The 27,316-nt window shown below is 52.4% G+C and overlaps 3 protein-coding genes and 1 long non-coding RNA gene across 16 annotated transcripts; 1 reads left to right on the top strand and 3 right to left on the bottom strand.

Annotated features, from left to right (window-relative positions):
• Nucleotides 1-1,046: 1,046 nt before the first annotated feature.
• On the top strand, nucleotides 1,047-13,118 carry Srrt (serrate, RNA effector molecule). Of its 9 annotated transcripts, none has more exons than XM_031338333.1 (20): nucleotides 1,047-1,287; nucleotides 1,526-1,665; nucleotides 5,770-5,898; nucleotides 6,138-6,284; nucleotides 6,471-6,659; nucleotides 8,379-8,548; nucleotides 8,636-8,820; nucleotides 8,926-9,024; nucleotides 9,105-9,219; nucleotides 9,937-10,094; nucleotides 10,312-10,373; nucleotides 10,473-10,551; nucleotides 10,818-11,006; nucleotides 11,293-11,466; nucleotides 11,565-11,718; nucleotides 11,833-12,026; nucleotides 12,205-12,361; nucleotides 12,518-12,607; nucleotides 12,732-12,837; nucleotides 12,917-13,118. In XM_031338333.1, the coding sequence occupies exons 2-20, from the start codon at nucleotides 1,544-1,546 to the stop codon at nucleotides 12,990-12,992; spliced, it is 2,595 nt and encodes an 864-aa protein (XP_031194193.1). In that variant the 5' UTR covers nucleotides 1,047-1,287; nucleotides 1,526-1,543; the 3' UTR covers nucleotides 12,993-13,118. The 9 variants fall into 9 exon arrangements, with proteins under 9 accessions (XP_031194193.1, XP_031194192.1, XP_031194195.1 ...); XM_031338332.1 differs by having other exon boundaries at nucleotides 12,711-12,837; XM_031338335.1 differs by having other exon boundaries at nucleotides 1,158-1,287; nucleotides 12,506-12,607.
• Nucleotides 13,119-13,161: 43 nt separating this feature from the next.
• Ufsp1 (UFM1 specific peptidase 1 (inactive)) lies at nucleotides 13,162-14,248 on the bottom strand. The gene has a single exon (XM_031338343.1). It carries the CDS (start codon nucleotides 14,060-14,062, stop codon nucleotides 13,412-13,414), a length of 651 nt encoding a protein of 216 aa, XP_031194203.1. The 5' UTR covers nucleotides 14,063-14,248; the 3' UTR covers nucleotides 13,162-13,411.
• A 119-nt stretch (nucleotides 14,249-14,367) lies between these two features.
• Ache (acetylcholinesterase (Cartwright blood group)) lies at nucleotides 14,368-20,485 on the bottom strand. 5 transcript variants are annotated; one of them, XM_031338338.1, is made up of 6 exons: nucleotides 20,374-20,482; nucleotides 19,013-19,875; nucleotides 17,725-18,817; nucleotides 16,883-17,367; nucleotides 15,484-15,653; nucleotides 14,370-15,365 (listed from the first exon to the last, which is right to left on the bottom strand). In XM_031338338.1, the coding sequence occupies exons 3-6, from the start codon at nucleotides 18,790-18,792 to the stop codon at nucleotides 15,238-15,240; spliced, it is 1,851 nt and encodes a 616-aa protein (XP_031194198.1). In that variant the 5' UTR covers nucleotides 18,793-18,817; nucleotides 19,013-19,875; nucleotides 20,374-20,482; the 3' UTR covers nucleotides 14,370-15,237. The 5 variants fall into 5 exon arrangements, with proteins under 5 accessions (XP_031194199.1, XP_031194200.1, XP_031194198.1 ...); XM_031338339.1 differs by lacking the exon at nucleotides 19,013-19,875 and having other exon boundaries at nucleotides 14,368-14,713; nucleotides 17,725-18,814; nucleotides 20,374-20,484; XM_031338340.1 differs by lacking the exon at nucleotides 19,013-19,875 and having other exon boundaries at nucleotides 14,368-14,713.
• A 299-nt stretch (nucleotides 20,486-20,784) lies between these two features.
• Nucleotides 20,785-21,847, bottom strand: LOC116068591. The gene is made up of 2 exons (XR_004109636.1): nucleotides 21,792-21,847; nucleotides 20,785-20,978 (listed from the first exon to the last, which is right to left on the bottom strand). It is a non-coding gene; the product is annotated as an uncharacterized LOC116068591 (long non-coding RNA).
• Nucleotides 21,848-27,316: the final 5,469 nt, after the last annotated feature.

Here is a 27,316-nt window from a genome sequence, read left to right as displayed (position 1 = left end):
CACTTCCACTTCTTTCTCGAGACAGGGTTTCTCTGTATAGCCCTGGCTGGCCTGGAACTCCCTTTGTAGACCAGGCTGGTGTGTGGGTGTATGCATATTGGAGTGAGGTGCCCTTGCAGTCCAGAAGAGGTCACTAGTCCCCTAGGAACTGGAGTTAACAGCCTAGGAGCTGCCAGACACATGGGAGGAGCTGGGAATCCAACTCTGGTTTTCTGCAAGAGCAGGAAGTGTGCTTAATCACTGAATTAGCCCCTTTTGGAAAATGTTTTTGAGAAAGGATTTCAGTAAATTGCCAAGGCTGGCTTTGAACTCATTCTGCAACCCTTGAATTTGATTCTGCTCTGACTTACTGAGTAGCTCGGGTTACAGGCCTGTGCCAAGGTAACTGTCTACTAAGTTTTTAAAATGGCCCCTTGTAAAGACACCTTAATAGATGCTGGGAGTTTTCTTTCTTTTCTGGGGAGCCAGTCATGGGGAAGGGGCATAGGGTTATTTGGGGGAATTAGGAATTTCAACTGGGAGCCAGTGGATCCCGGTGGTTGTTTCCAGACTGCAATGTAAAGACTCCCACTAAAGAACTGGGCATAAGATTGAGATTTACACGTTTTGCATGAGTATTAGGCTCCTCTGTCCAAGAAAAGCAGGAAAGACGCATTTTATAGGTAGCACATACTGTATTTTTCTGCAGAAGAAAATGGTGGGAGGAGATGCCTTTTAAAATGGTTGCTTCTATGCATTATTCCCCAGACATCCATCCATTGTCCCCAAACCCATCCATAGCAAGACCGCCCTTGAGGAGGTCAAGAGGCTCAGGGCTCTTGCAAAGCAACCTTTGGATTCTAACTAGCTCCTACCCACGAGACTTTACGGGGAGTGAAATTTCACTTCTCCATTCCCCTCAGTTTTCAAAAGGGCACGAGCACGTTCAGAAGACCTGGTTTGGCCCAGCTCAGCTTCCGTAGCCGATTTTTTTTTTTTTGTCACAAAACCGCGCGAGACTTGCGCGTCTCCACCCCCTTCCCGTCATTCCTTTAATCTCTCGGAGTTTTAGTTGGGTCGGGGGCCTTGTTTGTGGTTGGAGGCCGAGCTCCGGGAGTGACGTAAGGCGCGCGCGCGACTCCTCTACCCCCTCCGCGGCCCCGCTCTCGTCTTTCCCTTCGTCTCCCGGGCCGAGGATCCTCGCGTCTCCTTCCAACCCTCTTTGAGGTCCATTGTCGCGCGTTCCGGTCCGCCCGGAAAACCAGCCCGCCGCCGGCGCGCGCTCCCAACGGCCCCGACCGCTGCCAGGTGGGGGAGGGGAAGGAAAGGCCCGGGTGGCGGGATCGCACGGAGAGGGCTGTGCCCGGGGGCTTCGGGGGTGGACGAGGGGGAACCCCTGGGGACGGTGAAACTGTCGGAGCGATCTCCCTGCCCGGGATGGCAGGCCGGCCTCGGCGGGAGGGAGGCGGGCGTGCTGCCCCCGGGGGACTGTCCCTCTTCTGGTCCTTGTTCACCATCACCGTGTCCACCCGCCGCCGGGCCCCAGGCCTCCTCTGACAGCACCATGGGCGACAGCGATGATGAGTACGATCGGAGACGCAGGGACAAGTTTCGAAGAGAGCGCAGCGACTATGACCGTTCTCGGGAAAGAGATGAGAGACGGCGCGGGGATGATTGGAATGACCGGTGAGACCGCATTAACGTCCGTCCTCTCCGCGCCCCCCGACCCCGCACGGCCCTTTTCCGTTTCTCCCTTGTCTTCCTTGCTTTTTCCCTTACAAAGTCTTGTTAGGATGCAGTCTGCGGTTGATCCATTTCTGTAGTTCAGTCTGCTCCCTTTTGGCTCAGGTTTTGAGTCCGACGAGGCTTTCAGGGCCAAAGCGACAGCCGGTGTTGGTGGTGGACAGAGCTCCACGCCGCGGGTTGGACTGCATAGGGAGACACAATCTCAAACCCAAGCAGTAAGGCAGCACAAACTGAGCAAAGCATTAGGACTAAGAGTCTGAGTGGGAAAAAGTCCTTATACTGACATCAGGACTTTGCATCCCCTCCTCTTCAATTGAAAAGATTGTTTCTTAGCAACCTGGTTGGCCTGAAACTTGTAGGTAGCTCAGGATGACTTTAAACTTCTGCTTCTGTCTACCTTTCCTAATGCTGGAATTAAGGGAATGTTCTACTACATCCTGTTTAAGAAGTTTTTGAAGGGATTTTTAAAACAGGTAATTGAGATGAGAAGAGTTGTGGAAGCTTATTTCTTTTGTTTTTTTTTTATGTAATAAAATGTTTATGAGGGATTGCTTACATTCTGTCTGTGCCCCTCGTTTGTGCCTGGTGCCCATAGAGGCCAGCAGAAGGCATTAAATCCTCTGGGAAATGGGCAGTACAGATGGTTGTGAATTGCTGTATGGCTGCTGGGACTCTAACCCTAGTCCGCTGCAAGAGGAGCCAACTAGTGCTTTTAACTACTGAGTCAGCTCTCTATTTCCCTTCCTTTTTAAATTCAAGAACGAAGTAAAACCATCAAAAACAAAATGTGAGTTAACTGCCTAGCTTAACTTGAAAACATATTTCTTTTTTTAAAGATTTATTTGAGTGCTCTATTTGCATGTACATCTGCATGACAAAAGAGGGCTTCCGTGTAGAGTTGGGAATTGAACTCATGACCTCTGGATAAGCAGCCTGTGCTCTTATCTGCTGAGTCATCTCTCAGTTTCTTTAGAGGAATTTAAAGTGACTTTTTGTGATAGAATTTATGAGGTTGAGACCAGCCAGGGCTACATGGTAAGACCCCCTACTTCCTCCTCAATAAACAAGTAAATATGAAATTAAGGGAATGCTTGCCAGTTAGCACTTAGGAAACCCTGGAAAAGATAAAGCCTAGTGTGGGTGTGAGTGTGTGGACGGTACATGCATATGATTTGTGATTTATTGTGATCTCTGGAGCTGGAGGAGCCAGCATCTATGAGTGGCTCGCCACATGTGCTAGGAGCCACACATGGGTCCCCTGCAGGAATAGCAAGAGCCCTTAGCCACTAAGCTATTTTTTCAGTCCCTAGCACATTTGTAAAAATTAATTATTTAATTTTTGGTATGGTTTTCAAGACAGAGTTTCTCTGTACAGCCTTGGCTGTCCTGGAACTTGCTCTGTAGACCAGGCAAACTTCAAACCCAGTGTGCCAAGCACTGGAATTAAAAGTGTGTGCCACTATGCCTGGCAGCTTGGGTTTTTTGGGGTTTTTTGTTTTTTAATGTATAAGTGTTTTGCCTACATGATTTCCGCGCACCACATTCATGCTGTGCCTGATAGCTGAGCCAGAGCAGAGTGTTGTATCCTTAGAGCTTGAGCTGACAGGAGGATGTGAACAGGTTCCTCGGAGCTGAGCCTTGGTTCTTGGAACTCCTGAGAGCCATCTCTCTAGCCCCCTGGCCCTTTAGGTTTTGAGACAGGGCCTCATGTAGAACAAGCTGACCTGGAACATGATGCTCCTGCCTTAAGCCTCTTCAGGGCTGGAAATAGAGGTGTGAGCCACCATGCCCTGCTCTCCTTAGTGGTTCCTTAAGAAAGAAGGAAATCAAAATTGCTTTTCTGAGTCTGAAGCTAGTTGGAGTCCTTCAGAGGTCAAAATGGCTTTGGTTACATGTCACAAATAGGCATGATCATTGCAAACAAATTTCAGTTTTGAGGAGCAGATGATGACCATCTATATAGTGTTTTGGAGAGCCACAGGAAAGAGACACTTAGGGGGACTTCTAGGGAATTCCCTAGATATAGGTCAGTAGGCATGACACAGTTCAGACTGGAACACACAATCCTGGTTGATGTAGTGGTTCTCAGACTGTCTAGAGACATTGCTATTTTTCTTAGTGGAGCTGCAGGAGTGCAGGTTAAAGCTGCTGGTATTTTAGGACAGAAATCATGAAAAGGATGCAAACTTGAAGGGAGAGCATCAGTTAGTGTCCCTTATAGAGAGAGCTCTCTGTTTTGTTTCTGGTTTGGTTTTATAGATGAGAAGAATGCATAAAAGAGCATTGTGCTAAGTGTTGGGTAGTCACTTCCTTCAGCAAGAGTAGCTGTGTGATTGACTGAGGAGCCTGAAGTGTTTTTCACAGGTGTCGTATTTTATTGGAGTGTTTTCAACACTGGGGCTTCACACTTAGTGTTTGGCAGACATGCAGGAAAACAAGCTAAGAGAAGTTGTTACGAAGAGGAAAGCTGTCAGTATTTGTTGCCAGTGGAACTTGCTGGTAGAAACTCATTTTAGAAAACTTGTACCTATCAGTATGAGTAGTCCTGATGTTTAGACTTCTGAGATGAGAGTCTATGATGCAATATGGCTTGATACTGCACATTGAGAAATGTCAGGAGCTGTTTAAGATCTGGTAGCACGGTGATTTAATGTAACAGAACTGACCATTCCAGGCAAGTGTTTGAGCCACAGCTCTAGCCTGCTGGTGTGGTTTTGATTAAACAGTCCAACACACTTCATGTGTTAGTTTTGAGACAGGGTCATATGTAGCCCAGTTTATCTCATACACTCTGTAGCTGCCTCCATTTTCTAAGTGCTAGACTTACACTCTGCCTGCTTCAGCTTACACTTAAACTAGTTCTTTCCAGGAGCAGGCCTCACATCTGCAATTAGCACTCCTGAGGCAAAGGCAGGGGCATTTATGCAAGATGGAGACAATCTTGGTCTAAAGTAGGGAGTACCAGGCCAGCCTTGAATACAAATGAGAGCCTGTCTCAAAAAACCAAAATGGGGGCTGGATACCTTTAATTACAGGAATCAGGAGCTGGAGGACCTCTTGAGTTTGAGGCCAGCCTGGTCTACACAGTGAGTTCCCGGAGAACTACATAGAGAGACCCAATCTAAAATATATATATATATATATATATATATATATATATATATATATATATAAATAAATAAACAACCCCCACCACACACCAAATACCCAGCCCATCTGCTTAAGAGGGTGAGTGCTGTGTCAGCACAAGATGATGTTAACTTTATACAGAAACCATAAAGAAAAGCCCAAATTTTCTGAAAAGTCCATTAAATATTTCCTTTTATGATAATATATCTGTGTGGAGTGGTCATTTTCTTCTCCCTTATCAAGCCAGACCTCGAAAAGAACAATGCTCCTCCATAGCAAGTTTTTTTTTGAGAAAATATATATTTTTCATAAAAACATGTAATTAACTTGGCTTGGTGATATAGGCTGATACTCTCATCTTCTCTTGAAGCTGAAGCAGAAGGATCTCAAGTTCAAGATCTACCTGTAGGGCAGCCTGTGCAGTCTCAGGACACTGTACTGCCTCTCGTGTACAGTGAGTTCAGGGGTATCCTGCTGTAGTTCAGGGACATCATCTCAAGTTTTCTGAAAGGGAAGCAGGGCTGGGCCAAGCACAACTCATTGCTCAAGTGAATTCGAGAAGTACGAGATTGAGTCTCTGTATTTGCAGAGTAACTTATATTAATGTGTAGTCTTAAGATTCACAGATGCACTGGCTTTAAGGTAGGTGTAGTGATGTGTTCCTGTGATCTCAGCACTTGGGAGGTGGAAGTAGGGGAATAGAAGTTCAAAGTGATGAGCTTTGGTTAGGTAGGGAGTTCGAGGCCAGCTTGCGTGTGAACCAGCGCAGCTGTCAGGTTACTGTGTCTTTTTGTTTGCTTGTATGCAGTGCTAGAGGGTAGAACCAAGGCTTGTGTTTTCTAGGCAGGCATTGCTGCTGATGGACAGCTCCATCTCAGTTCCATCTTTGCTATTGTAACTTGTTCTTACTTCCAGAGAGTGGGACCGTGGCCGGGAGCGCCGCAGTCGGGGTGAATATCGAGACTATGACAGGAACCGAAGGGAGCGCTTCTCTCCCCCTCGACACGAACTTAGCCCCCCGCAGAAGCGCATGCGGAGAGACTGGTGAGGTGGCATCACTTTCTTTTTTTACCCTCAGGTCCCTCAGGCCTCAGCCCTGCTCCTGCTGAAAGCTGGCTGCTTCCTTGCCTCAGTCATCCCACATACCCAGCGTTCCTTTGTCCCTTTTATCCCTTGGGTGAGAGACCATATCCTCTGTGTGCCCCTCCTCACGCCCTTGTCCATGTTCTGGAGAGGTAGCTCTGGTTCCTTCTGTGTCTGACTTTTGTGTCCCCCACCCTCAGGGATGAGCACAGCTCTGACCCATACCACAGTGGCTATGACATGCCCTATGCTGGGGGGGGTGGGGGACCAACTTACGGCCCCCCTCAGCCCTGGGGCCACCCAGACGTCCACATCATGCAGCACCATGTCCTGCCTATACAGGCCAGGTAAGGCATGGAGTTCCAGGGAGAACGGGGTTGCCAGGTTTGGGGGAATGTCTGGGGTTGTGGGATCCTGGGAAAGGTTAGGCTTGGGGTGCCTGCATGCTTGGAGTGGTGGGCTTGTAGGCACAGGAAAGGGTGATTGACTACCTGGGCTCTCCCTCTCCCTCACAACCACCCCCTCCTCTCCAGGCTGGGCAGCATTGCGGAGATTGACTTGGGTGTGCCACCACCCATAATGAAATCCTTCAAAGAATTCCTTCTGTCTCTGGATGACTCTGTGGATGAGACTGAGGCAGTCAAACGCTACAATGACTACAAGCTGGACTTCCGAAGGCAGCAGATGCAGGACTTTTTCTTGGCTCATAAAGACGAGGAGTGGTGAGTGCCCCTACTTGCCTGCCCCCTTTTCCCTGGCTGGAGGAGCTGCAGCCCTGTCCTCTGGTTCTCCCCACCGTGGCACTTCCTGGGAGTGGGGAAGGGGAGGGGTACACTGTTGGCTGGTGGGACCCCACCCACCTCCTTCTCTGCCTTCCTCACTGGGACACCTCCAGGCAGCTGACCAGAGCTACTTAGCCTCTTGGTACAGCACACAGACTGCAATCCTCTTGTTGGTGTGGGTCATTGTCATCCCCAGTCAGCAGGACCCTGTGTGGCCGTGGTCTCCCAAAGGCAACAAACAAGTGAAGCCAGACAAGAACAGTCAAGATCTCAGGGTCGTTTGACAGAAAAAAAGAATTTGAAATTTTTTTTCCTTATGTGGATGTTTTAATTTTAATCAACCATCTTTTCCCCCCTCCTGCTCCTCCTCCTCATCCTCTTTCTGCTCCTCCTCCTTGAAAAGAGCCAGAACTGGGAACTACACCCGCTCATCGACGGAGCTCGGAGCAAACCCACCTCCACCCCCACCATACCCAGCCCATACATGAGCCCCCGGGCTGAGTGGCGGGGCCCGGCCAGGCAGACAGGCAGGGCACCGCTGTGCACAATGCAGTGGTCTAGCTGAATGTATTGCTCAGGCAGCTAGTCAGTCAGGGCCCCCACCGCGGAGGCCCGCGGGGGCGGGGCATATAGGCCGGTCACCCCAGCCAGGAGCCAGCGGGCAGCCCGCCAGCCAGCATGGGCCCTGGGCGCCACCTGGGCGCCACTAGTTAAATCTTGAGCTCTGTTTGACCAAGCAGCCAAGGTAAAGATCCTGGAGGTGATGCCTGCGGCTTTCCTCTCTGCTCAGCCTGTCCTGTTCTGTCTCGTGCCCTTCTGACTGCCCTGTGTGTCTGGGGATCGCTCCTGCACCTTCCATTCTTTCTCTGTCCATGTTCTTGCTCTCTGCTAAACACTTCTTGTTTCTGTTTTCTCAACATGTCTGTATTTGTTTTATATTTTGGGGCCCTCACATTTCCCCCATTTCTCCTTTTCTTCTTTTCTCCTACCCCCTAATTTCTTCTGCCTTTGTTTTCTCCCCTGCCCTCAGAGGCCTATTAAAATGTTTTCTTTTTCATCCTCTGCTGCCCAGATCCTAACCCTCCAGCCCTCTTCTATCCTATGGCCTGCCTGAGGCTGTGCAGGCACTTGGCCTCTTCCTTTGCTCCTTCCTGCCCCTTCTGCCCTTTCTTCCCACGAGGGGAGAAAGGTGTCCTGCCTTTTGGCCTTTTCTATCTGGTACACTTCAGGTTTCCTTCTGGCTCCACCTGGGGTGGAGGGAGTTGGCGGGAACCTCATCTGGGCTTGGCCAGGAGGGGCGGTTCTCTGGGGCTCCTGCTCCCTTAGCTTTCTTCTGAAGCTATGGGAAGGGCACCGGCTCAGGCTAGAGCTTCCCAGAGGCTCCTGGCAGTAGAGCTGCCTCATAACCCTGGCCTTCCCAGAGCCATGCTCCTCCTGACCCGGAGCTTGCAATTCCTGGCTCTCCCCCAGATCTTTCCAGAGCACGACCTCTGGTTCCTTTTGGGGTGTTGGGTGGTTTTAGTGTACCCCATTCTTGATTTTTAGACCTTCTGTGGGTGCGAGAGGTTATACCCTGCCTTTCTTGGGCCCCTCCCCACATTCTGGTCATGGCTCTTGTAACGGTTTTGTCTCTCCCATCCTGCTTGTTTTCTTATCCAGGTTCCGATCTAAGTACCACCCTGATGAGGTGGGAAAGCGTCGGCAGGAGGCCCGGGGGGCCCTGCAGAACCGACTGAAGGTGTTTCTGTCCCTCATGGAGAGTGGCTGGTTTGATAACCTTCTCTTGGACATAGACAAAGCTGATGCCATTGTCAAGATGCTAGATGCAGGTATGGGCTTAAAGGGCAGGGAGGGAGGTCTTGGCTGGGATTAGAAACCAGAGCCCTTGGGTTGTAACCTGCTGTTGTTGTTGGTAGCTGTCATTAAGATGGAAGGTGGCACAGAGAACGATCTTCGCATTTTGGAGCAGGAGGAGGAGGAGGAACAGGCAGGCAAGACTGGGGAGACCAGCAAGAAAGAGGAGGGCCGTGCTGGACCAGCCCTGGGGGATGGAGAACGCAAGGCCAATGATAAGGATGAGAAGAAAGAAGATGGAAAACAGGTCGAGAGGCAGGGGCTGAGGGAGCTGCGCTAGGGATGGGGGGTGGGAGTGGGGTGGCTGATGTAGCCAGCAAGAAAGACTGACATTGTCAGAACTGTCTCCTAGGCTGAGAATGACAGTTCCAATGATGACAAAGCTAAAAAATCTGAGGGTGATGGGGAGAAGGAGGAGGAGAAAGAAGAGGCTGAGAAGGAAGCCAAAAAGGTGAGGTGTGTTTTGCATGAGGCCAAGATGTCGGGGTGGATCCTGAGGGTCTTGATGGCCTACTCCTGCTGCTTCCACAGAGCAAGAAGCGGAATAGGAAGCACAGTGGTGATGACAGCTTTGATGAGGGCAGTGTGTCCGAGTCTGAGTCTGAGTCTGAGAGCGGCCAAGCTGAGGAGGAGAAAGAGGAGTCTGGTACTTGTCACTTTCCTGCTACTGTGCTGGGTGAGGGTGTGCAAGTGTGTGTGTGGATGCATTTTTATAAATAGCTGTTAATTGTGTGTGTTGGCTAGCTCCCAAATGAGACAAGACTAAGCCTTATTTGATAAACTTTACAGCACAATAGCTGAACAGTAACTAACCTACTCTATTCCTCTAAGCTAATCTGCTTACCTTCCATGCAAAAGGCAAAATCCCCAAGATATTTAGACTTTTGTACTGATTTGGCGCTCTGCTCCAGTTGTGGTCCCATGGTATCTCTCCTCAGACCTCTCCCTCCTAGTCCTTCTCTCTCTCTCCCTCTCCTTGGCTGGGGTTGGAAATCCAGCCCTATTCTACCCATTTTCTCCTCTCTTCAGCCATTGGCTGATTAGCTTTTATTGACAAGTCAGAGAATAAATGGGGAGAAATGTTTACACAAACATTCAGGCAGAGGATACTTTGATTAAGCATTATAATGCCATGTCTGAATTACAACCATATGTTGGGCAGAGAAAGCAGCATTTGCATAATATAAGGATAATTTTTACACTGTGTGTGTGTGTGTGTGTGTGTGTGTGTGAGAGAGAGAGAGAGAGAGAGAGAGAGAGAGAGATTTTCTGATTAATAGGGGTTTCCTGGGGTGATGTCTAGGTTTAAATGCTGCTTACATATTTATGTATAATAAAGTTGTACTAATTACTTCTTGCTTAGAAGAAGCACTTAAAGAAAAGGAGAAGCCCAAGGAAGAGGAGAAGGAGAAGCCTAAGGATGCTGCAGGGCTGGAGTGTAAGCCCCGGCCCTTGCATAAGACTTGCTCTCTCTTCATGCGCAACATTGCACCCAACATTTCAAGGGCAGAGATCATTTCTGTGAGTGGAGACATTGGTCTTGGGCAGGGTTGGTGTGAGTCCCAGGCCCTTCAGTTGGCAGGCTGCCTTTGGCATTGGGAGGCCTGGTCCCTGTGGAGTCCCGTCCTTTGAGGCCTGGTTCAGTGTGCATTGTGGTTCCTGGGAGATGAGGGAAAGGGATGAGCTGAGATCCTGTCTGTGTGGCATTTCTCTCCCTTGATTCTTTTGACTCTTGCAGCTTTGTAAACGATACCCAGGCTTTATGCGAGTGGCATTGTCAGAGCCCCAGCCAGAGAGGAGGTAAGAAGCTGCGTACCTTGGCATGGTCTAAGGAGGCGAGGTGGTGAGTGGCCACACTGGCTCTGTTCTGGGACAGTGCTGATAAACTTCCTTCCATAGGTTTTTCCGCCGTGGCTGGGTGACTTTTGACCGCAGTGTTAACATTAAGGAGATATGTTGGAACCTGCAGAACATCCGAGTGAGTGTTGGGAGTGGGGCTATAGCAAGCATGGTTGGGCTCTGCTTGTCCATTTCTTCCCTGTCCACTCAGCTGTGAGGCTTCACCTACAGGCTTCACATCTGTCTGAGAAGCTATGGGACTCTGACCGTGGTTCAGCCCCCTTTGCGGACTTTAAGGGTCCCCTTTAAGGGACTTTGGGGGTTTAAGGGTCTCTGTAGGGCCCATTCTTCAGGGTGCAGGTTCTGGGGTAGTCATTGACCTCCTTGTTGATTATGTCCCTATAGCTCCGGGAGTGTGAACTGAGTCCCGGTGTGAACAGAGACCTGACCCGTCGTGTCCGCAACATAAACGGCATTACACAGCACAAGCAGATAGTGCGCAATGACATCAAGTTGGCAGCCAAGCTGATCCACACGCTGGATGACAGGACCCAGCTCTGGGCCTCTGAGCCTGGGACACCTCCTGTGCCCACAGTCAGTGACTCCCAGGACTTATTTCTAGTGCACCCAATGGTTCCTTCTGCTACCCCTGACCTCATTTGCTCATTTTGTTGATCCCTGGGTCCTACCCATAACCTCCCTTGTTTGCCCCTTTGTCTGGATGCTGTCTCCTCCAGCTCCCAACAGCATAGTCATTTGTGGGTTAGAATGGGAGAGATTAGGAATGTGACGAGTGGTAGGAAACAGGGTTTGTCAGTGATGCCTATCCTCTGTGTCCATGGCCCAGTGTCTGCCTCACTGTCCATGTCATCCTTGCTAGAGCCTGCCTTCGCAGAACCCCATCCTAAAGAACATCACTGACTACCTCATCGAGGAAGTGAGTGCCGAGGAGGAGGAGCTTCTGGGGAGCAGTGGGGGGCCCCCTCCTGAGGAGCCTCCCAAGGAAGGCAACCCAGCAGAGATCAATGTGGAGAGGGACGAGAAGCTGATCAAGGTGCCAGTTCTGACCATCTGGAGTATGTGTCCAGGGGCTTGCATGCGTGCCTGCCTGCCTGCCTGCCTGCCTGTCTGAATGTCTACTCTCCCCCACAGGTCTTGGATAAACTTCTCCTCTATTTGCGTATTGTGCACTCTCTGGATTATTATAACACCTGTGAGTACCCTAATGAAGACGAGATGCCCAACCGCTGTGGCATAATTCACGTTCGGGGGCCCATGCCTCCCAACCGAATCAGTCATGGAGAAGGTATGCTTCAGGTCCCTCCCGTCGACTTTCATGACCTGTCCCTGTCCCTCTGTCCCTGTCCCTCTGACCCTCTGCTCCAGTTCCCGTCTCAGCCTGCCTTTGTCGTCCACACAGTGCTGGAGTGGCAGAAGACATTTGAGGAGAAACTGACTCCGCTGCTGAGTGTTCGTGAATCCCTTTCTGAGGAGGAGGCCCAGAAGATGGGTCGTAAAGACCCAGAGCAGGAAGTGGAGAAGTTTGTCACCTCCAACACGCAGGAACTGGGCAAGGATAAGTGGCTGTGTCCTCTCAGTGGCAAGAAATTCAAGGTCTGGGATATGAGAAGAATTGGGAGGGTGGACTGGGAAGGGGGCTTGGGTAGCAAGACCCCCTAAAAGACTGGGGGAGGCTGTTACCTTCCAGCAGGGTTGGGGGGAGAGTGCAGCGGGGTTCGGGGGGGGTGGAGGGGAGAGACTGCAGCACACTGTTCTCATCTCCTCCTCCCAGGGCCCCGAGTTTGTGCGCAAACATATCTTCAATAAGCATGCTGAGAAAATCGAGGAGGTGAAGAAGGAGGTGGCGTTCTTCAACAACTTCCTCACAGATGCCAAGCGCCCAGCTTTGCCTGAGATCAAGCCAGCTCAGCCACCTGGCCCTGCCCAGAGTAAGATACGCTCTGTGGCTGCCATACCTTTGACTTCTTTACTCTTCTTTGAGAAGTGTACTCCACTAACCTTCAGGCCCTATTGCTAGAATTCTTGTCAGTCCCTTTCCTCCCCCGCAGTAATTCATGTTCCTGTCCATGTTGTACTCCCCCCAGGCCTGACTCCAGGACTTCCCTACCCACATCAGACACCACAGGGCTTGATGCCATATGGTCAGCCCCGGCCTCCCATCTTGGGCTATGGAGGTGAGTGTGGAAAGGCAGTGCAGGGGTTTGGTGTTTGTAGAGGGCTACAAAGCTGAGGCTGAGGTTGAGGTCAGTTTTAGTTCACCCTGGGTCTTTGTCATAGCTGGTGCTGTCCGCCCTGCAGTCCCAACAGGAGGGCCTCCATACCCCCATGCTCCGTATGGTGCCGGCCGTGGGAACTATGATGCTTTTCGAGGCCAAGGAGGTTACCCTGGGAAACCTCGGAACAGGTGAGCATGAACTACGCCCAAGCAGCCTTCCCCCTCCTCTGACTATAGGGACTCTGTTCACACTTCCTTTATTTCACAGGATGGTTCGAGGAGACCCAAGGGCCATAGTGGAGTATCGGGACCTGGATGCCCCAGATGATGTTGATTTCTTTTGAGCCATCCATGTGCCCTCCCTTCTGCATCGCTACATCTGTACCTGTGACCAATTTATCCCATTAGCTGAGAATTTTTTTGTACGTTATTTTACCTGCTAGTAAAAACACTTTGTTAGTGTCTGTTAACTGTGTGCTGTATGTCTCTTCCCAAACACAGGCTGGGCCATTGTAAGCTGAATTATGCCAATTTATTATCATTTTGCAAAACATTATCTCTAATTCCAGCTGGCCTAGTAGAACTTGCTGTGTAGACCAGGTTGGCTTTGAACTCATATTCACCTACTCATATCATTATGCCTGGCCCAAACTTGTGATGCTGAAAGAGACTTCTGCGGCGGGGGCCTGTGCGAAGTAAATAGGTGTCTGTGAGCAGTCTCAGTTCTGGGATCTATCCAACAGTGCAGGCAGGGCGTGTTGATTCAGGTGTGTCTGGTGAAGCACAAGTTGTAGAAGGAATTGGAGTCAAAGACGTTGTTTACCTTTTGCCAGCCCACCCATCCAGCAGCTTGCAGTTCACAACGGTTTTTCGGAGTGCCCCAGTAGTGTGGGTCCAGAATCAAGACATAGACTTCCATACTTGGCCCCTCACAGATTCCCAGCAGGGCCTTGGACTGAGCATCTGCATCTCCTCCTACCATTACTGGGCCCCCACCCGCTGTGAAGTGTGAATAAAGCCGCTCCACTTCCCTAAATCCTGCTCCGCGGGGCAAGTGGCATAGGCGCCCCTGAGGTCCTCCAAAGTGTTCCAGGCAGAGACTGGCCTCTACACAGCCGATCCAGGTACGGGAGCCCCGGAATCCGGGGGGCTTGTCGCCCATGTCCTCTAGGGCTCTCTGCACGGCTGCCAGTCCAGGTACGCCCGAGGACCGGCCCTCTGGCCAGGAGCACAGCGTCTGCAGGGTGCGGTAGCCGCATCCCCAGCCACGGTCATCCAGTCCATCGCAACCGTAATGATAGTAAAGGTAGTGGCCTGAGAGGAGGGCCAGTCGGGCGGGATCCTGGCAGGGTGCAGGCAGGCCCAGGTGCACGTCCTTCAGCAGCTCCGGGGTGCTCGGTAGAGCAGCTGTCATCGAGGCAGGGCGAACTCCGGGTTCCTGGTGGCTTCTGAGACTAGCTACGGCCAGTGAGGGCACGCAGAACTGGAGAACTCTCACCGAACGCGCACGCAGCAGACCCCGACTTCCGAGCCTTCTAAAAGGCGCCGGCAAACTAGCCCTGCTGCGCAGTCGCAAGCCCCGCCCAGGGGCGGGCCCAGAGCGTGCTTCCGCCGGATGCTGCGGCAGGGGCCGTCTGGGCTCACCAATCCCGAGGCTTCCGTTCCCAGCGCCGCCGCGACCTGGTCCCCGCCCCAGCTTCCCGCCGGTTGCACCGAATCTAGAGGTTGTAACAGTTTATTGGCGGCCCAGAGGGGCGAAGGCACCGCGGGGAGGGGAGCTTAGCCCAAGACATGCAGAAGATGGGGAGCCCCTAGTGGGAGGAAGTCGGGGCGGGGTGGACAGGGCCTGGGGGCTCGGTTGTATTATATCCCAGCCCTTAAATAAATAGTATATGTACAGCTAGGGGCTCGGGCAGGGCGGCAGGGCCTGGGGTCCCCCAGGGTCACAGGTCTGAGCAGCGCTCCTGCTTGCTGTAGTGGTCGAACTGGTTCTTCCAGTGCACCATGTAGGAGCTCCAGCGGTGGAACTCGGCCTTCCACTGGCGCTCAGCCTCGTCCAGCGTATCTGCGGCCAGGGCACCCGCAAGAGTAGAAGAAGCGGAACAGGTCGGGTAGCGGCGAAAGGTTGTGAGTGCATACACACACCGGCATACACGCAGCGTCGGAGGCCGAGCGGGGTGGTGGGGAGAGAGCAGTGGATGGTCCGGAGAATGAAGGTAGAGGGAGGTGGAGAGGCGTAGCAGGAAGGAGAGGAAGACGGAGGGGAGGGACAGGATCAGAATGGGAGAAGGGTCCATGGGTTGGTGGGGTGGGGAAGAGAGAGAAGATACAGAAATGGTTGGCTGACGCCGACTAGCCCCGGATCCTTCCCTCAACATCAGGCTCAAGCTCCAAAGGATAATTTTTTACATTAAAAAAATAAAACCCTGTTTTTTGGATTTTTGTTTAACAAAGATCCCTGAGTCTGTCCAGTTTGTCTCGGCTTGAAAATGAAGGGGGGGGGGAGCTGTATCCCTGAGAGGGGTCCCTTCCTCTCAGCCACACACTAGAGGAAGTGGGCTCTGAGGCCAGAAGGGGAAAGGGTTGTAGTTAGAGCCACGGAAGCCTGGAGTGGAGGAGGAAAAGGAAGAAGAGGAGGGACAGGGATAAGTCGGGCCCGGGCCTCGGGGTAGCCTCCCCGTGGGCAGGGCTTGGGCAGGTGCAGGGAGCCTCCGTGGCTGGGGAGGGGGGTGGAGAAGAGAGGGATTACACCCAGTGTTTGCACCCCTTCTCTCTCCCCTCCTTCCAACCCTTGCCGCCTTGTGCATTCCCTGCTCCCCCACCCCACGCGCCTACCGGTGGCGCTGAGCAGTTTGGGGAGGAAACGATTCCAGAAGGCGCAGGTCTGGGCGCGCAGTCCCCGCCGCACCTCCAGGGGCTTCAGGTTCAGGCTCACATATTGCTGCGCTGCAGTGGTGTACGGTGGCCACTGTGGAGACTTGGAGTCTCGAGGGTCACTGGGATCCCTGAGGAAGAAAAGGGGAATCTCAGCCTGCCCAGAGGAATAAGGAATGAAGACGTGGATCCTCTTCCTGCCTCTGGACCCTCTAACTCTTCCCCCCACCTCTCTTCTCCCTACCCCCTCCAGTCAGCTCCCCGCCCCACCCCACCCCCGTGTGAATGAATGAGTGTGTGTGTGTGTGTGTGTGTGTGTAGAGAGAGAGAGGGGGAGAGAGAGAGAGGAAGTGTTATTCAATCTGGCAATGCTTCTGCCTCAGATCCCCAGAGTGTGGGGATTACAGACATGGGACACCAGGTTCCCTTCTCATTTTAAGTACCTTCCACCACCTAGGGAAGTTTTCTTTCCACTGGATGCCTCTGTCTCTTTCTGCACTTCCCTTTGTTCTCAATTTCTTGCTGGGTATGGTACTACAGGCTTTAATCCCGGGAGACAGAGGCAGGTTAATTTTTTCTAAGTTTGAGGCCAGCCTGATCGACATGGAGACGTCCAGGCCAGCCAGTGCTACATAGTGAGACCCTATTTTAAAATAAAATTTCTAGGATTGTGCTTTTAGCTGTGTAGGTACGTGCAGTCCTGTCTCTACAAATACTACCTTTACTTTGGGTAACATGAAAACCGGATGCACCCAAGGGTTTTCGCGTGCTAGGCAAGTAAGCACTCTACTAACTGAGCTACACCCCCAAACCTCTCTTGCCTTTCTCTGTCTTGTCTTTAGATATTATTAGTATTAATCATCATCATCTGTGTGTTTGTGTGTGAGTGAGAGAGAGAGAGATTTGGAGGTTAGGGGGTAGTTTTGTGGAGTTAGTCTCTCTACCTCCCTGTGTGTTTCAGTGATCCAACTGGGATAGGCTTGCGGGGCAATCCCTTTTACCTGTGGAGTACCAGTTGCCTCGATGTCTTTTAGAGTGCTGGGGTGGCCTTTAAAAGCCTTCTACCACTGAGCCATACTTCCAGCAATCGCCCCATTCCCAGCCCTTACAGGGGCTCTTGCTATTGTCGTCCCAGGTAGTTTAGAAATATCTAGGTCAGGCTGCCCTCTGTCTCCTGGGTGCTTAGATTAAAGGTCTCCAGCTGTTTTTGTCTCTGCCTTCCTCGCTCCGCTCGGCATACCCGTGACTTTCTCTCTATCCCCTTCCCTTTGTGGATGTTTCTTCTTCTTTTTCACTACCATCCATGGACACCCCTCTCCCCTGGACCCCCAGAGGCCATCCCCACTCCAATACCACTGACCCTGTGCGGGCAAAATTGGTCCAGTATTTCATTAGTCGCTGAGCAAAGATTCTCTCCTCCATGGTGTAGTTCAGCGAGGGATCCAGGGGGAGCCCAAAGATGAACTCGATTTCATAGCCATGGGGCACCCCCATCCAGAGGGGCCAAGTCAATGTGGAGGCACGGTGTTCAAAGACGTAGGCATAGACCCGGGCCCCTTGGGCAGCCAGTCGCCCAGCCAGCTGGGCCACAGGACACACAACGTTGTGGTCGCCTACCACCGCACTCATGGCATCTCTCAGGTGGGCAGGGTCCTCAGGGTGCAGCCAGTCTGTGTAATGCAGGACCACAGCCTCGGCCGCCAGGTCACTTGCTTGGGGTACACCGATCCTCACCCCAGCCAGGAACTGGGCCCGGCTGATGAGAGATTCATTGTCTTTGCTGAAGCCTGGGACCCCGTAAACCAGAAAGTAGGAGCCCTCGTCCTTCACCACACCCACCAGCACCTGAGGATAGTTGGAGATGGGGAAAAGGATGGAGAGATGATAGAGAGGCAGACAGAGACAGATGAGCAAACTCATAGCCAGAGAGATGAACCATTACAAAGCCAGAACTGTGTAGAACAGAGAGCAGGGAAGGAAGGGGCAAGGTGTGGAGGAAGAAAAAAATATACCCATAGTTTCTTTTTGGCTCGGCAACCACTTTGGGATCTGAATGCTCGGCAGGGAAGAACTGACTTTGGGACCCACCAACTTGGACCTCTAACAGTGGATCTGCAGTAAGCCCTCATGCCTGGGTCCCTGGGAAAGGGGAAGGACCGATGAAACCCAGAATCTGGTCTGCCCCTATCAGCCATTAATCACCTGCAGGTCTTGAAAATCTCCAGTATTGATGAGGGCCTCCGGCGTGTCACTGAGGAAGTCCCCATCCACCACAGGCACGAAGGAAAATCGGAAGATACTTTCTTGAGGCAGGACGTGCCACTCGTGGTCCACCAGGTCCTGAGCGGGCCTTGTCCTCAAGCAGGCTATCAGCTCGGTGTCATTGCCACTAGCGCCACCTGGGGGACAGCCCACAAGGCGGGCCAGCAGCGTGGCCCTGCGCCTGGCCTCTCCTGCACTCACAGTGGCCCAGGGCCCATTGGGTGTGCCACTCTGGAGGACAGCCCTGTGGAAGAGGCTCCTGCTGGGCAGGGACAGAATGTGCATGCCCACCGAGGCTGCACCCGCACTCTCCCCAAACAGAGTCACTGACATCGGGTCTCCCCCAAAGGCTGCAATATTTTCTTGCACCCATTGCAAGGCAAGCCGTTGATCCAGCAGACCCACATTGCCAGGGGCTTCTCTGCTTCCTGGTAGAGCTAAGAAGCCAAAGGTTCCTACTCGGTAGTTCATAGATACCAACACGATTCCCTCAACCTGGGCCAGGAAACGACCATCATATACGTCCAAGGAGGATGATCCGCTGTAGAAACCACCCCCATAGATCCAGATGAGCACAGGTGTGGGAGAGGTAGGCCTGGGGTATGGTGTCCACACATTAAGATACAGGCAGTCTTCACTCAGCTCTCGGTTGGGATTCCACATCTCAGTACCCTCAAACCCAGGGTACAGGGTGTCCACGTATTGGTAGCAGACATTTTGGAAGGTGGTAGCATCCAACACTCCTGACCAGGGCCGCTTGGGCTCTGGTGGCATAAATCTACGGGAGCCCACAGGTGGCTCTGCGAAGGGGATGCCCAGAAAAGCTGAGACTGGGCCTCCAGGGGCCTTCAGGCGGATGCCCCTCAGCTGGCCCCCTCGAACCCTCACCAGCAGCTGCGGGTCTTCCCGACCCTCAGCCCTTGCCCCTCCTCCCAGGAGGGAGAGGAGGAGGAAGAGGAGTGGAGAAGCCAGGGAGGGTGTATGCAGGGGATACCAGGGAGGCCTCATGACTGCCAGGACTTGCTGGTGTCTGCTGGGAGAAAGAAAAGTAAAGGGTGAAGACTGGAGCCACTCAGCGGGAGATTAAGAAACAGTCTTGCCCGAGGCTTATCATGGAGTTGCAGAGGAGGTGGGGCAGATTGGTTAAGGGGAGGGGAGAAATGGAGTCAAGCTAGGAGACCAGACACAGGCAGACAAACACAAGATCAGCACACACACACACCCATACCTCGACAAATGCAGCCGACTGCGATAAGACTGGCTAATACATAGTCTCCCCTGCCCAGCATACCACTTTCCCCTGCAGCTTGGGCTAAGATCGCTGGTATAAAGCACAAGGTTGCAAAGGCTTCAGACAGGCCCCAGGACAGGTGAAGGGCCCTCATGGATGGGTGGGGCCCTTCAGGAGCTTGCAAATTCTAAGAAACCACAGCCCAAGCCTCTCCCCGATTAGCCAAAGCCTTTTGGGCAGTGGGTTGGGCCTTCAAGGTATCGGGAGTCTCAGGTTCTGAAGGCATCTTGGAATCTTGTCCAGTCCACACCTTGCCCCACCCTGCTCCACCTTGTCTTCTTTCTGGTACAGCCGGTTGGTACCCGTTTACTTTATATCAGCGGCACCCCTCTCGCCTGACTCCAGCCAACTGACTCACTAGCCCCTTTGAGGGGCTCTCCAGAACTCAAGCCCCTATAGCATCCCCATATTGCAATGCCCTCCGCTGCCAACCGGGAGCAGTAGAGACCATTCTTGTAGAGGCCAGAGCTCCCCGCCCGAGAGCCTTGGTGTGGGGGGGAACTGGAGGATCGTGAGCATCGCAGAGGGGATTGAAGGGCGAGCCAGGACGTCTGTGTTCCGGGAGCTCCGGAGATCCCCGCAGCAAAGGCAGGGGTGCTATTTTGGGGGCAACAGCTGCTGTAGTTCCGGCATCTCCAGCCAAGACATCAAAATTCCCCGGGTCGGAACTACCCCCTCCGGGCGTTCACCCATCACCCAGCCAGTCCTGGTCGTCTGGATCTGGGGATAGTGGCGTTGTTGGAGATTAACCAGGAAACCGGAGTGGGGCTAATTATAACTCGGGGCTTCCGCTGAGCCTCCTTTTAGAGAGAGAGAGAGAGAGAGAGAGAGAGAGAGAGCGCAAGCGAGCGCAGGAGGGGTCCTGGAGCTGACAAGGGGCTCAACTGGGTAGGGACGTTGGGGTCGCGGCCCTCGGGATGGGGAGGTGGTGCATTCGGGATGTCAGTAACCTGCGCAGTTTGGGCTCCGCCCCAAATAGGGGGCGTCTTCCAGTGTCCCCAGACTTTGGAGAGAGTGGGGAAGGGGCCTTCAGGGGGTTCCTGCAGGAAGGGAGCACAGAGGCAGCGGCCGGCCCAGCGAGCATCCTCAGTAAGTATGCAGCGGCTAGCGGGAGTTTGAGAGGAGTGCGAGGCAGTGGAGGGGTCCCTGTGGGCAGGCCCTGCGGGGCAGGAGGTGCGGTAGGAGCGCTGGGGGTGGGGTGGGGTGGGGGCTTCGATCATTCCAGGATCGCACGTTTCCCCCGGGATGCCGATTGGTCCCGAGCCGGTGGAGGATCCTGGGTGGGTTGGGAGACTCACCTGAGGCGGCCAAGCCGGGCCGGGTCGGGCCGCGCCGGGAGCTGGAGGCGGCCAATGTTCCCCGGCGCAGGCTGAGCCGACAGTGACAGCCGCCTCCGGCCCCCCGCACACACCCCTCCGGGCCGCACGGCGCCCCCGCCCGCCCACTGTCTCCGCCCCCGCCCCTCCCCGCTCCCCCGGGCTGCCACCTCCCCTCCTCCCTCCCTTCGAGCTCGGAGACCCCGGGGAGCGGGGGCCCAGACACACTCCAGTGGTAGATTCAGACAGACCGACAGACCCGCAGACCCGCAGCGGCGGGGCAGACACCCACGTGACAGATAGACGGACCGCAGCCTGCGGAGACACCAGACACCGCTCACACAGGCGACAGTCTCCTGCGGTGACAAGTCACAGACAGACCGACTTTCACGGACGGAAGAACACACTGACAGCTTTAATCCAGAAAGATCTGAGGCCTAATAGTTGGCATCTGTAACCACGACAAAGCATTGGGGGGTGAGGGGGGCGATAAGAGAAGAGACACGAGAAAGCCTGGCTCAGGACCCTCTCAGCTGACACTGGGGGAGAAGATGACGTGGGACATCTCTGTGGAGACGAAAGGACACCTGTGGGAACAGATAACAGAAACACAGGCTCGTCTTTAAAGGAAAAGACCCCTGAGGGCAAGAAGAGGTGACACGGGGACAGCTGAGAAGCCAGGCCACATAGTGGCACGCAGAAGGCTGTGGGGAGAGAGGCTGCACTCTGCTGCAGCAGTGGAAACTTCCGGAACCCTTAGGGTGGGCTTGAGCTAATTCCCCTGACCGGTGACCTCCGGCTGTCATCACAAGGGTCCGGCCGGGCCATGACATCACCAGGCCAAGCTTTCATTGGTCGTGGCTAGCAGGTGGGAGCGGCCTGCCCTTGGCGCCCCTAGCCTGTTTGGGAGTCCCGTAGACCACACGCCCGGCCTTCTAGGGAGTCTCCCACCTAGCTGCACCCTAGTGACTGTGAGAAGTGTGCAGTTCTGTGCCCACGCGAGACCACTACATGGAAGGGACAATTGGCTCACGGGGGGGTGGGCGGGGGCATCTGGCTCTGGAGCCTGCCGGCCGCTGCTGCGTGGGTGAATGGCCTGCACGCGCGAGCGTGGGGACGTGCGTGCGCGCACGCGATGTGGGGCGCTGCGTGGATCGATGGGGGTAGGGGGACACGTGCACGCATGCTCGCTGTGGACGCCGGGAGCTTTCCCTCGAGCCCCAGACCCGCGTCGGTCACTTCCTCCGTGCAAGGGGCAAGGGCGCGCTGTGTTGCAAAAAGCTGGCCCAGGAGACACCAGCGCCGAGTCCAGCCTCGCCCAGATGTGCGATTTTCATCTCTCCAAACTGCGACATTCCCCCCACCCCCGCCACTCCCCCAACCCCCTGTCCCTGGAGAACCTTGCCACTGCATGCCGGGATACTCATCTGCAGTCCAGCTCACCCGCGACGGTCCGTGCTGACTTATGACACTATCGCCAGGTGGCGCCAGAGGCTGCCATTCGGACCTTGAGGATTGGGGTGGGACCAACCCTTGATTATCTCTTTTCTGGTGTCTCTGGGAAGAGAGACAGACAGGGTGTGTAACTGTTGCTGTGGGAGAGAAAGAGTCTGACGTGGCGTCTGAGCATGGTAACGCTCAGACGTTACCATGAAGGGAAACTAAAACCGTGAAGGGAAATGGGAGACGAGTGAGCCCAGTCCTGTCCAGTCTTGAAGCTCAGAGACTTTTCGCCCACAAACAGGGTCCAGTTAGTTACGGTATCTTGTTCCTTTTTCTAGTTGTTCCAAAAACAGATGACGCTGGGCAATTTATCTCTTGACCTTTGTCATTATGAGTTTGTCTCACTGAAGGAAAGATCCTGGAGTAAGCTATCGATGGGCCTCAGGGCTATCATAAATCCATAATAGCTTAGGCAGCTTAGTAAGCAAAAGGACAGGGAGAGGTGAGTGAGATGACCCAGTCAGTCAAGACGTTTGTCACCGAACATTATAAATGAAGTTCCATACTTAGGAAGGAGGGAACCAACTCCCTGAAAAGTGTCCTCTGACCTCTGTGTGTGCATCATGACATGTACCCACCCCCATAAATAAGTGCAAGAAGAGGAGGAAGAGGAGGAAACAGCGCTGAAGACAGTCATTGGTACATTGCACTGGACATCAAGGATCAGTTACTTTTACAAGGAACCTAGTGTTCCCTTTCACAGTATCTCGCTTTACCATCTTCAGCAAGTGACTTCCAACATATGGTATAATAAGGCCATCACATCTGCACTCCCCCAAACAGGATGAGTGACATTCCTGCTCCGTTTAAGGCCATTTCCTGGAAACTGACATGCAAGCCTTGCGTTTCCATTCTACGGACCACGGTGTAATTCTAAGATGTTATTTGCTATGAAGGAGGCCCAGATATATTGTCTGTATTTGGATGTCTGGGCTGATCTAAAATTTGACTGTATTTAAACCATTTTAATTGCATTTGATTTATTTATTTTGTGTGACTATGTGTAGCGGTCAGAATCAACTCTCTCTATCACATGGGTCCTAGGGATGGAACACAGGTCTTGGCAGCAAGGCCCTTTACCCACTAAGCCGTCTCGCCTTTCCTTTGGCTGTCTTAATAACAGGAAGAAGGAAGACCGGATACTAGGGGGCAGTACTTATTTGCTAAATGCTAAATGACACCTTCCTTTTTGTTTGTCATCGCAGGTCTGAAACACATTCAAAATCTTTTGGAAGATGCCCCCATTTCTTTCAGCCGCATCCCAAGTTCATAACCCGTGCTCCCTTCCCCTAATTGGTGCTCTAGGATGGGCATGGGTTCTCGTGCCATGCCTGGGTCGCCCACTAGGCGGCACTGTTTGAGATATGTGATCCTGTTGGAGGCAGAACATTCATAATGTCCACTGGAGGGCGCTGTGTGGGACTTTTAAGGATATTAGAGAAGGCCCATCCTTAGTGGAGGTCTTTGAGGGCACTGTGGAGTGGGAGAGATATTGGACACGAGGTCCTAAACAGGGAAGTTCTGTTCTGGGGACACTAGGTCCTGACTTAGGTTCTTGCAGGGCAGGATGAGAGGGCTGGGTTCTGGCCAACTTCATCTTAGGTTTGTTCTGCCCAAGACTGGGGCGGGTGTCCGAAGCAGCCATTGAGTGACTCCATTGAATCAAGGTTGTGGTTGTACAAGAGTGGGGAACCTGAGCCAGGCGAGGTACATTCCTTTCTCTGCTCATTGTTTTCTATGTCTCTTACTTAAGAATGTCCTAACATTGAAGGGTAGGGGCGTGGCTCAGTGGTAGAGGATATCAGAATGAGGAGAGTCCTGAGTTTTTATCCCCGCCCAGCACAGGGAAGTCAGGGAAGACAGTGTCCCATTACTTCAGAAGAAGCCTTAATTTTGGATTACACTTTTGAAACTCAGATGGCTGAGGGGGACTATCTTTTATATAATGGTGGGAATACCACTTTGGAATATCATTTTATCTTATTTAAAATATTGTATTTTGACATTTATTTACAGTCTGTGTGTGTGTGTGTGTATACATGAGTGTGTATACATGTGTATGAGTGTGTGTGTTCACAAGTGTGGCATGTCGCATATGTGGTGGTCAGAGGATAAGTTTTGGGAGTGGGTTCTCTTTCTACCATGTGCGTTCCGGGGATGGAACTTGGGTCGTCGGGTGAGATGCATGTTGGGCAAGTGCGTTACCTTTGAGCTATAACATCAGTGACTGCAGATGTTTGCCACTGTACCCGGGAGAGGTGAGAGAGCACCATCACGGAGTTAAAAGGAGTTCAACGTGGACTCAGAGTCTCTGAGCGAATTCTCCCCCTACTGGAGCTTCCACTTGTCCACGGGCCAGATCTTCTCTGAAGCTTTACCCTTCTCTGGCTCTGCTGATACCTTTCATCACAAGGAAGTGGTATAAAATGCTTGCTGGTCGCCATCTGCCCTAGGATTCCCCACTCACCGTTGTTGTTGAGTCTTGGGGTTTCCACGTGCATTGGGGAGGAAGGGGAGGTGGGCAAGTTTGGGTGGCAGAGTGGGGCTGTAGTACTTATTAGCATGTACTTATTTATGCTTAAGATCACCTCCTTTTACCTTCCTCTCTTAGCAGGATACCTGTGGCTCTCAGGCCCTCCCTTCTGTCCCTGCCCCCTCCAGAGGGGGCATGGAATGATCTGGAAGGATTCTCTGTTTTGGAATCTCAATCTTTGAGAGCTGTTCTCTTTCATTTCTGTTGCTATGATGAAACACCCTAAGGAAAAAAGCAGCTTAATAGAGAAGGGATTATCTTAGCTCTGCCACTTGAGGTTACTATCCATTACTGTGGGGTCATCACAGTAGGAGGGCACAGCTAGTCACATCACATCCATGGTCGAGAGCAGAGATAAAGGGATGCATGTAGTTCACTCACTTGCCCTGCTAGATTTCTCCACTCTTATGTAGCTCAGGGAATGGTGCCGCCCATGGTGGGCTAAGTCTTTCCACACCAATTGCCTTAAGACAATCCCATAGAGATGCTGGCCAACTCAATGTAAGTAATCCCTCACTGAGATTCTCTTCCCAGGTGAATCTAGGTTGTGTCAAGTTGGCAGAGCTAGCCATCATAAAAGCCATGGGGCCCTATAAAATAAGGAAAGGTTCTCAGAAATCACAGTTATCCACAGCTCTCCCTCCAGAACTGGATATCCAGTACCTGCATCCCTCCCTAAAATGCCGAAGACACTTGTCATCTACAAGTTCAACTCTGTGAGCCTCCCCCTACCCCCTACCAATGAGGCTCAAGAGAACCTGAGAAGTAGAGAGACATAGAGATAGAGTGAAAATGAGGACAGAGGACTGCCATGGTTTTACCAGCTCAACACAAACCTAGACATAACTGGGTGGGGAACTCAGTAGAGGAACTGCCTCCATTAGATTGACCCGTGGGCATGTCTGTGGGGTAGTTTCTTAATTGCCAACTGATGTGGGAGGGTCCAGTCCACGGTGGGTGGTGCCATCCTTCCATAGATAGGCCCGGGCTGTATAAGAAAGACAGTCCGTGGAAACTAAGACAGCCAGCCAGAAAGTCGTGTTCCTCCATGATCTGTGCTTCCGTTCCTGCCTCCAGGTTCCTTGGTTTCCCTAGATGATGGACCTCTAAGCCAAGTAACCCTTTCCTTACCACAGTTGCTGCTGGTCAGTGTTTTATCATGTTTTCTGTTGCATCTGGACATATGTGAGTGGGTGGCATGTAGATGTCAGGGATCATTCTTAATTGGTTTTCTACTTTATTCCTGAGGCAAGGTCTGGACCTTACCACATCCCCAGCCCTACTTCTTTTCTTTTTTCTTTTCTTTTCTTTCTTTTTTTTTTTTTTGGTTTTTCAAGACAGGGTTTCTCTGTGTAGCCCTGGCTGTCCTGGGACTCACTCTGTAGACCAGGCTGGCCTTGAACTCAGAAATCCACCTGCCTCTGCCTCCCAAGTGCTGGGATTAAAGGCATGTGCCACCACTGCCCCGCCTGACCATCACTTTAGTCAGAGGCATCTCCCCAGCCCTGGGAGGTACCGTTCTGAAGTCACAGAAGGGCTGGTTCACTAAACACCCTGGCTTTAAGGTTAGAGTTCTCATAGAAAGTCCAGAGCATCCCACTTACTAACTGATGAAACCTAGGAAGTAAGTGGGTGATGTCTCTGCCTGGTTTGGCTTCCTGCCTGTTCCATCTCCTTGATAACAAAGACTGACTCCAGTGATGGTCTGAGTAAGAAATAAGATGGTATTTAGTGGCATGTTTCTGTGTGTGTGTGCGTGTGGTGGGGCGGTTCATTAGCAAAGGAGACCCTCCCCAGGTCCTAATATGGAACTAACAATGAGTGAGGGCCAGTCAACACCCCACCTTGGTACCCCCGACATCACAGAAATGCTAAGCTAGGAGCACTAGCTGGTCCTAGGACACCAGGCCACACACAAGGCTAACTTTGAAAGCTCCCCAGGTAAAGGCAGGTCCTCTCTTCCCTGTGCCTCTCTGTGTGCAGACTGGATGTCTCTAGAGCCACAGCCAAAGTCATGTAAGCAACCTAGGCCTCCGATGGGACTCTCAGTTGGCCTGCTGATACCTGTAGACCGGGCTGTTGAACATGGCTAGCGATTCATGTGACCTCATTTAGCTGTTCTCAAGCAGACGTCCAAGATGCACAGCTGACCTGTAAATAGAAACCTTGTCCAGATGCCCAGAGCTTTTGGGAACCTGGGTTCCGAGAGCAGGCAGCAAGCCAGGGATGCACTAGGAGACCCCAGCTCCACTCTTCCATCCAGTTTTGAGAGGAATTTTGACTTCTTTGTTCAGGGGACACCATTTTTGGATAGCTCAGGCTATCCTCAAACTTGTCACGTAGCCAAGGATGACCATGATTTCCTGATCGCCCTAACCTCCACTTCGAGAAAGTTCTAGGTTAACAGTGTGTACCACTCAAAGGACGACGGTCACGTCATCCCGTTCCGCCTCCCTGTTGTGGTTGCTTAGACAGTTCTCATCTCACTACCTTCTTTCCCACAATCACGTCTATTTCAGCAACACATCTGAGATTTCCATGGCTGTGACCAGGGTCTGGATGTAGTAATTAGCAAGTGACGTCTAAAATAACTACCACATTCTGTCAGGAATGAACGTCTCAAGGTTGCTCTGCGCTTTATCTAACTTTGTGCAAATTATGGTTTTTATGGGCTGTCTTGCCTTCAAAAACTCTGGATCACTGAGCTTGGACGCCAGGGCTGAAGCACAAGCCCGCTCCAGTCTGGTTACCAGTAAAAAAGACTTACCCTCCCCTCTACCTTTTAAATTTTTTTTCTTCTCTCCTACATTACAACCTGACTGTGCAGTTTCCTGTCTCTCCACTCCTCTTAGTCCCTCCCCCTAGACTCCCCTCCCCCTAGGCTCCCCT

This window comes from Mastomys coucha, unplaced genomic scaffold (assembly GCF_008632895.1).
Source record: "Mastomys coucha isolate ucsf_1 unplaced genomic scaffold, UCSF_Mcou_1 pScaffold22, whole genome shotgun sequence".
NCBI classification, from domain to species: Eukaryota; Metazoa; Chordata; class Mammalia; order Rodentia; family Muridae; genus Mastomys; species Mastomys coucha.
This window is presented reverse-complemented; position numbering and strand designations above follow the sequence as displayed.

Coding starts and splice junctions, on each gene's coding strand:
- Srrt (XM_031338327.1), top strand. CDS start 1,544: ATGGGCGACAGCGATGATGAGTACGATCGGAGACGCAGGGACAAGTTT. Junction 6,660..8,378: donor GCTCATAAAGACGAGGAGTG/GTGAGTGCCCCT, acceptor TTTCTTATCCAG/GTTCCGATCTAAGTACCACC. Junction 10,095..10,311: donor CAAGGGCAGAGATCATTTCT/GTGAGTGGAGAC, acceptor TGACTCTTGCAG/CTTTGTAAACGATACCCAGG.
- Ufsp1 (XM_031338343.1), bottom strand. CDS start 14,062: ATGACAGCTGCTCTACCGAGCACCCCGGAGCTGCTGAAGGACGTGCAC.
- Ache (XM_031338336.1), bottom strand. CDS start 18,792: ATGAGGCCTCCCTGGTATCCCCTGCATACACCCTCCCTGGCTTCTCCA. Junction 15,654..16,882: donor ACCAATTTTGCCCGCACAGG/GTCAGTGGTATT, acceptor TTTCTTCCTCAG/GGATCCCAGTGACCCTCGAG. Junction 15,366..15,483: donor CAAACTGCTCAGCGCCACCG/GTAGGCGCGTGG, acceptor CCCCCTCCCCAG/CCACGGAGGCTCCCTGCACC.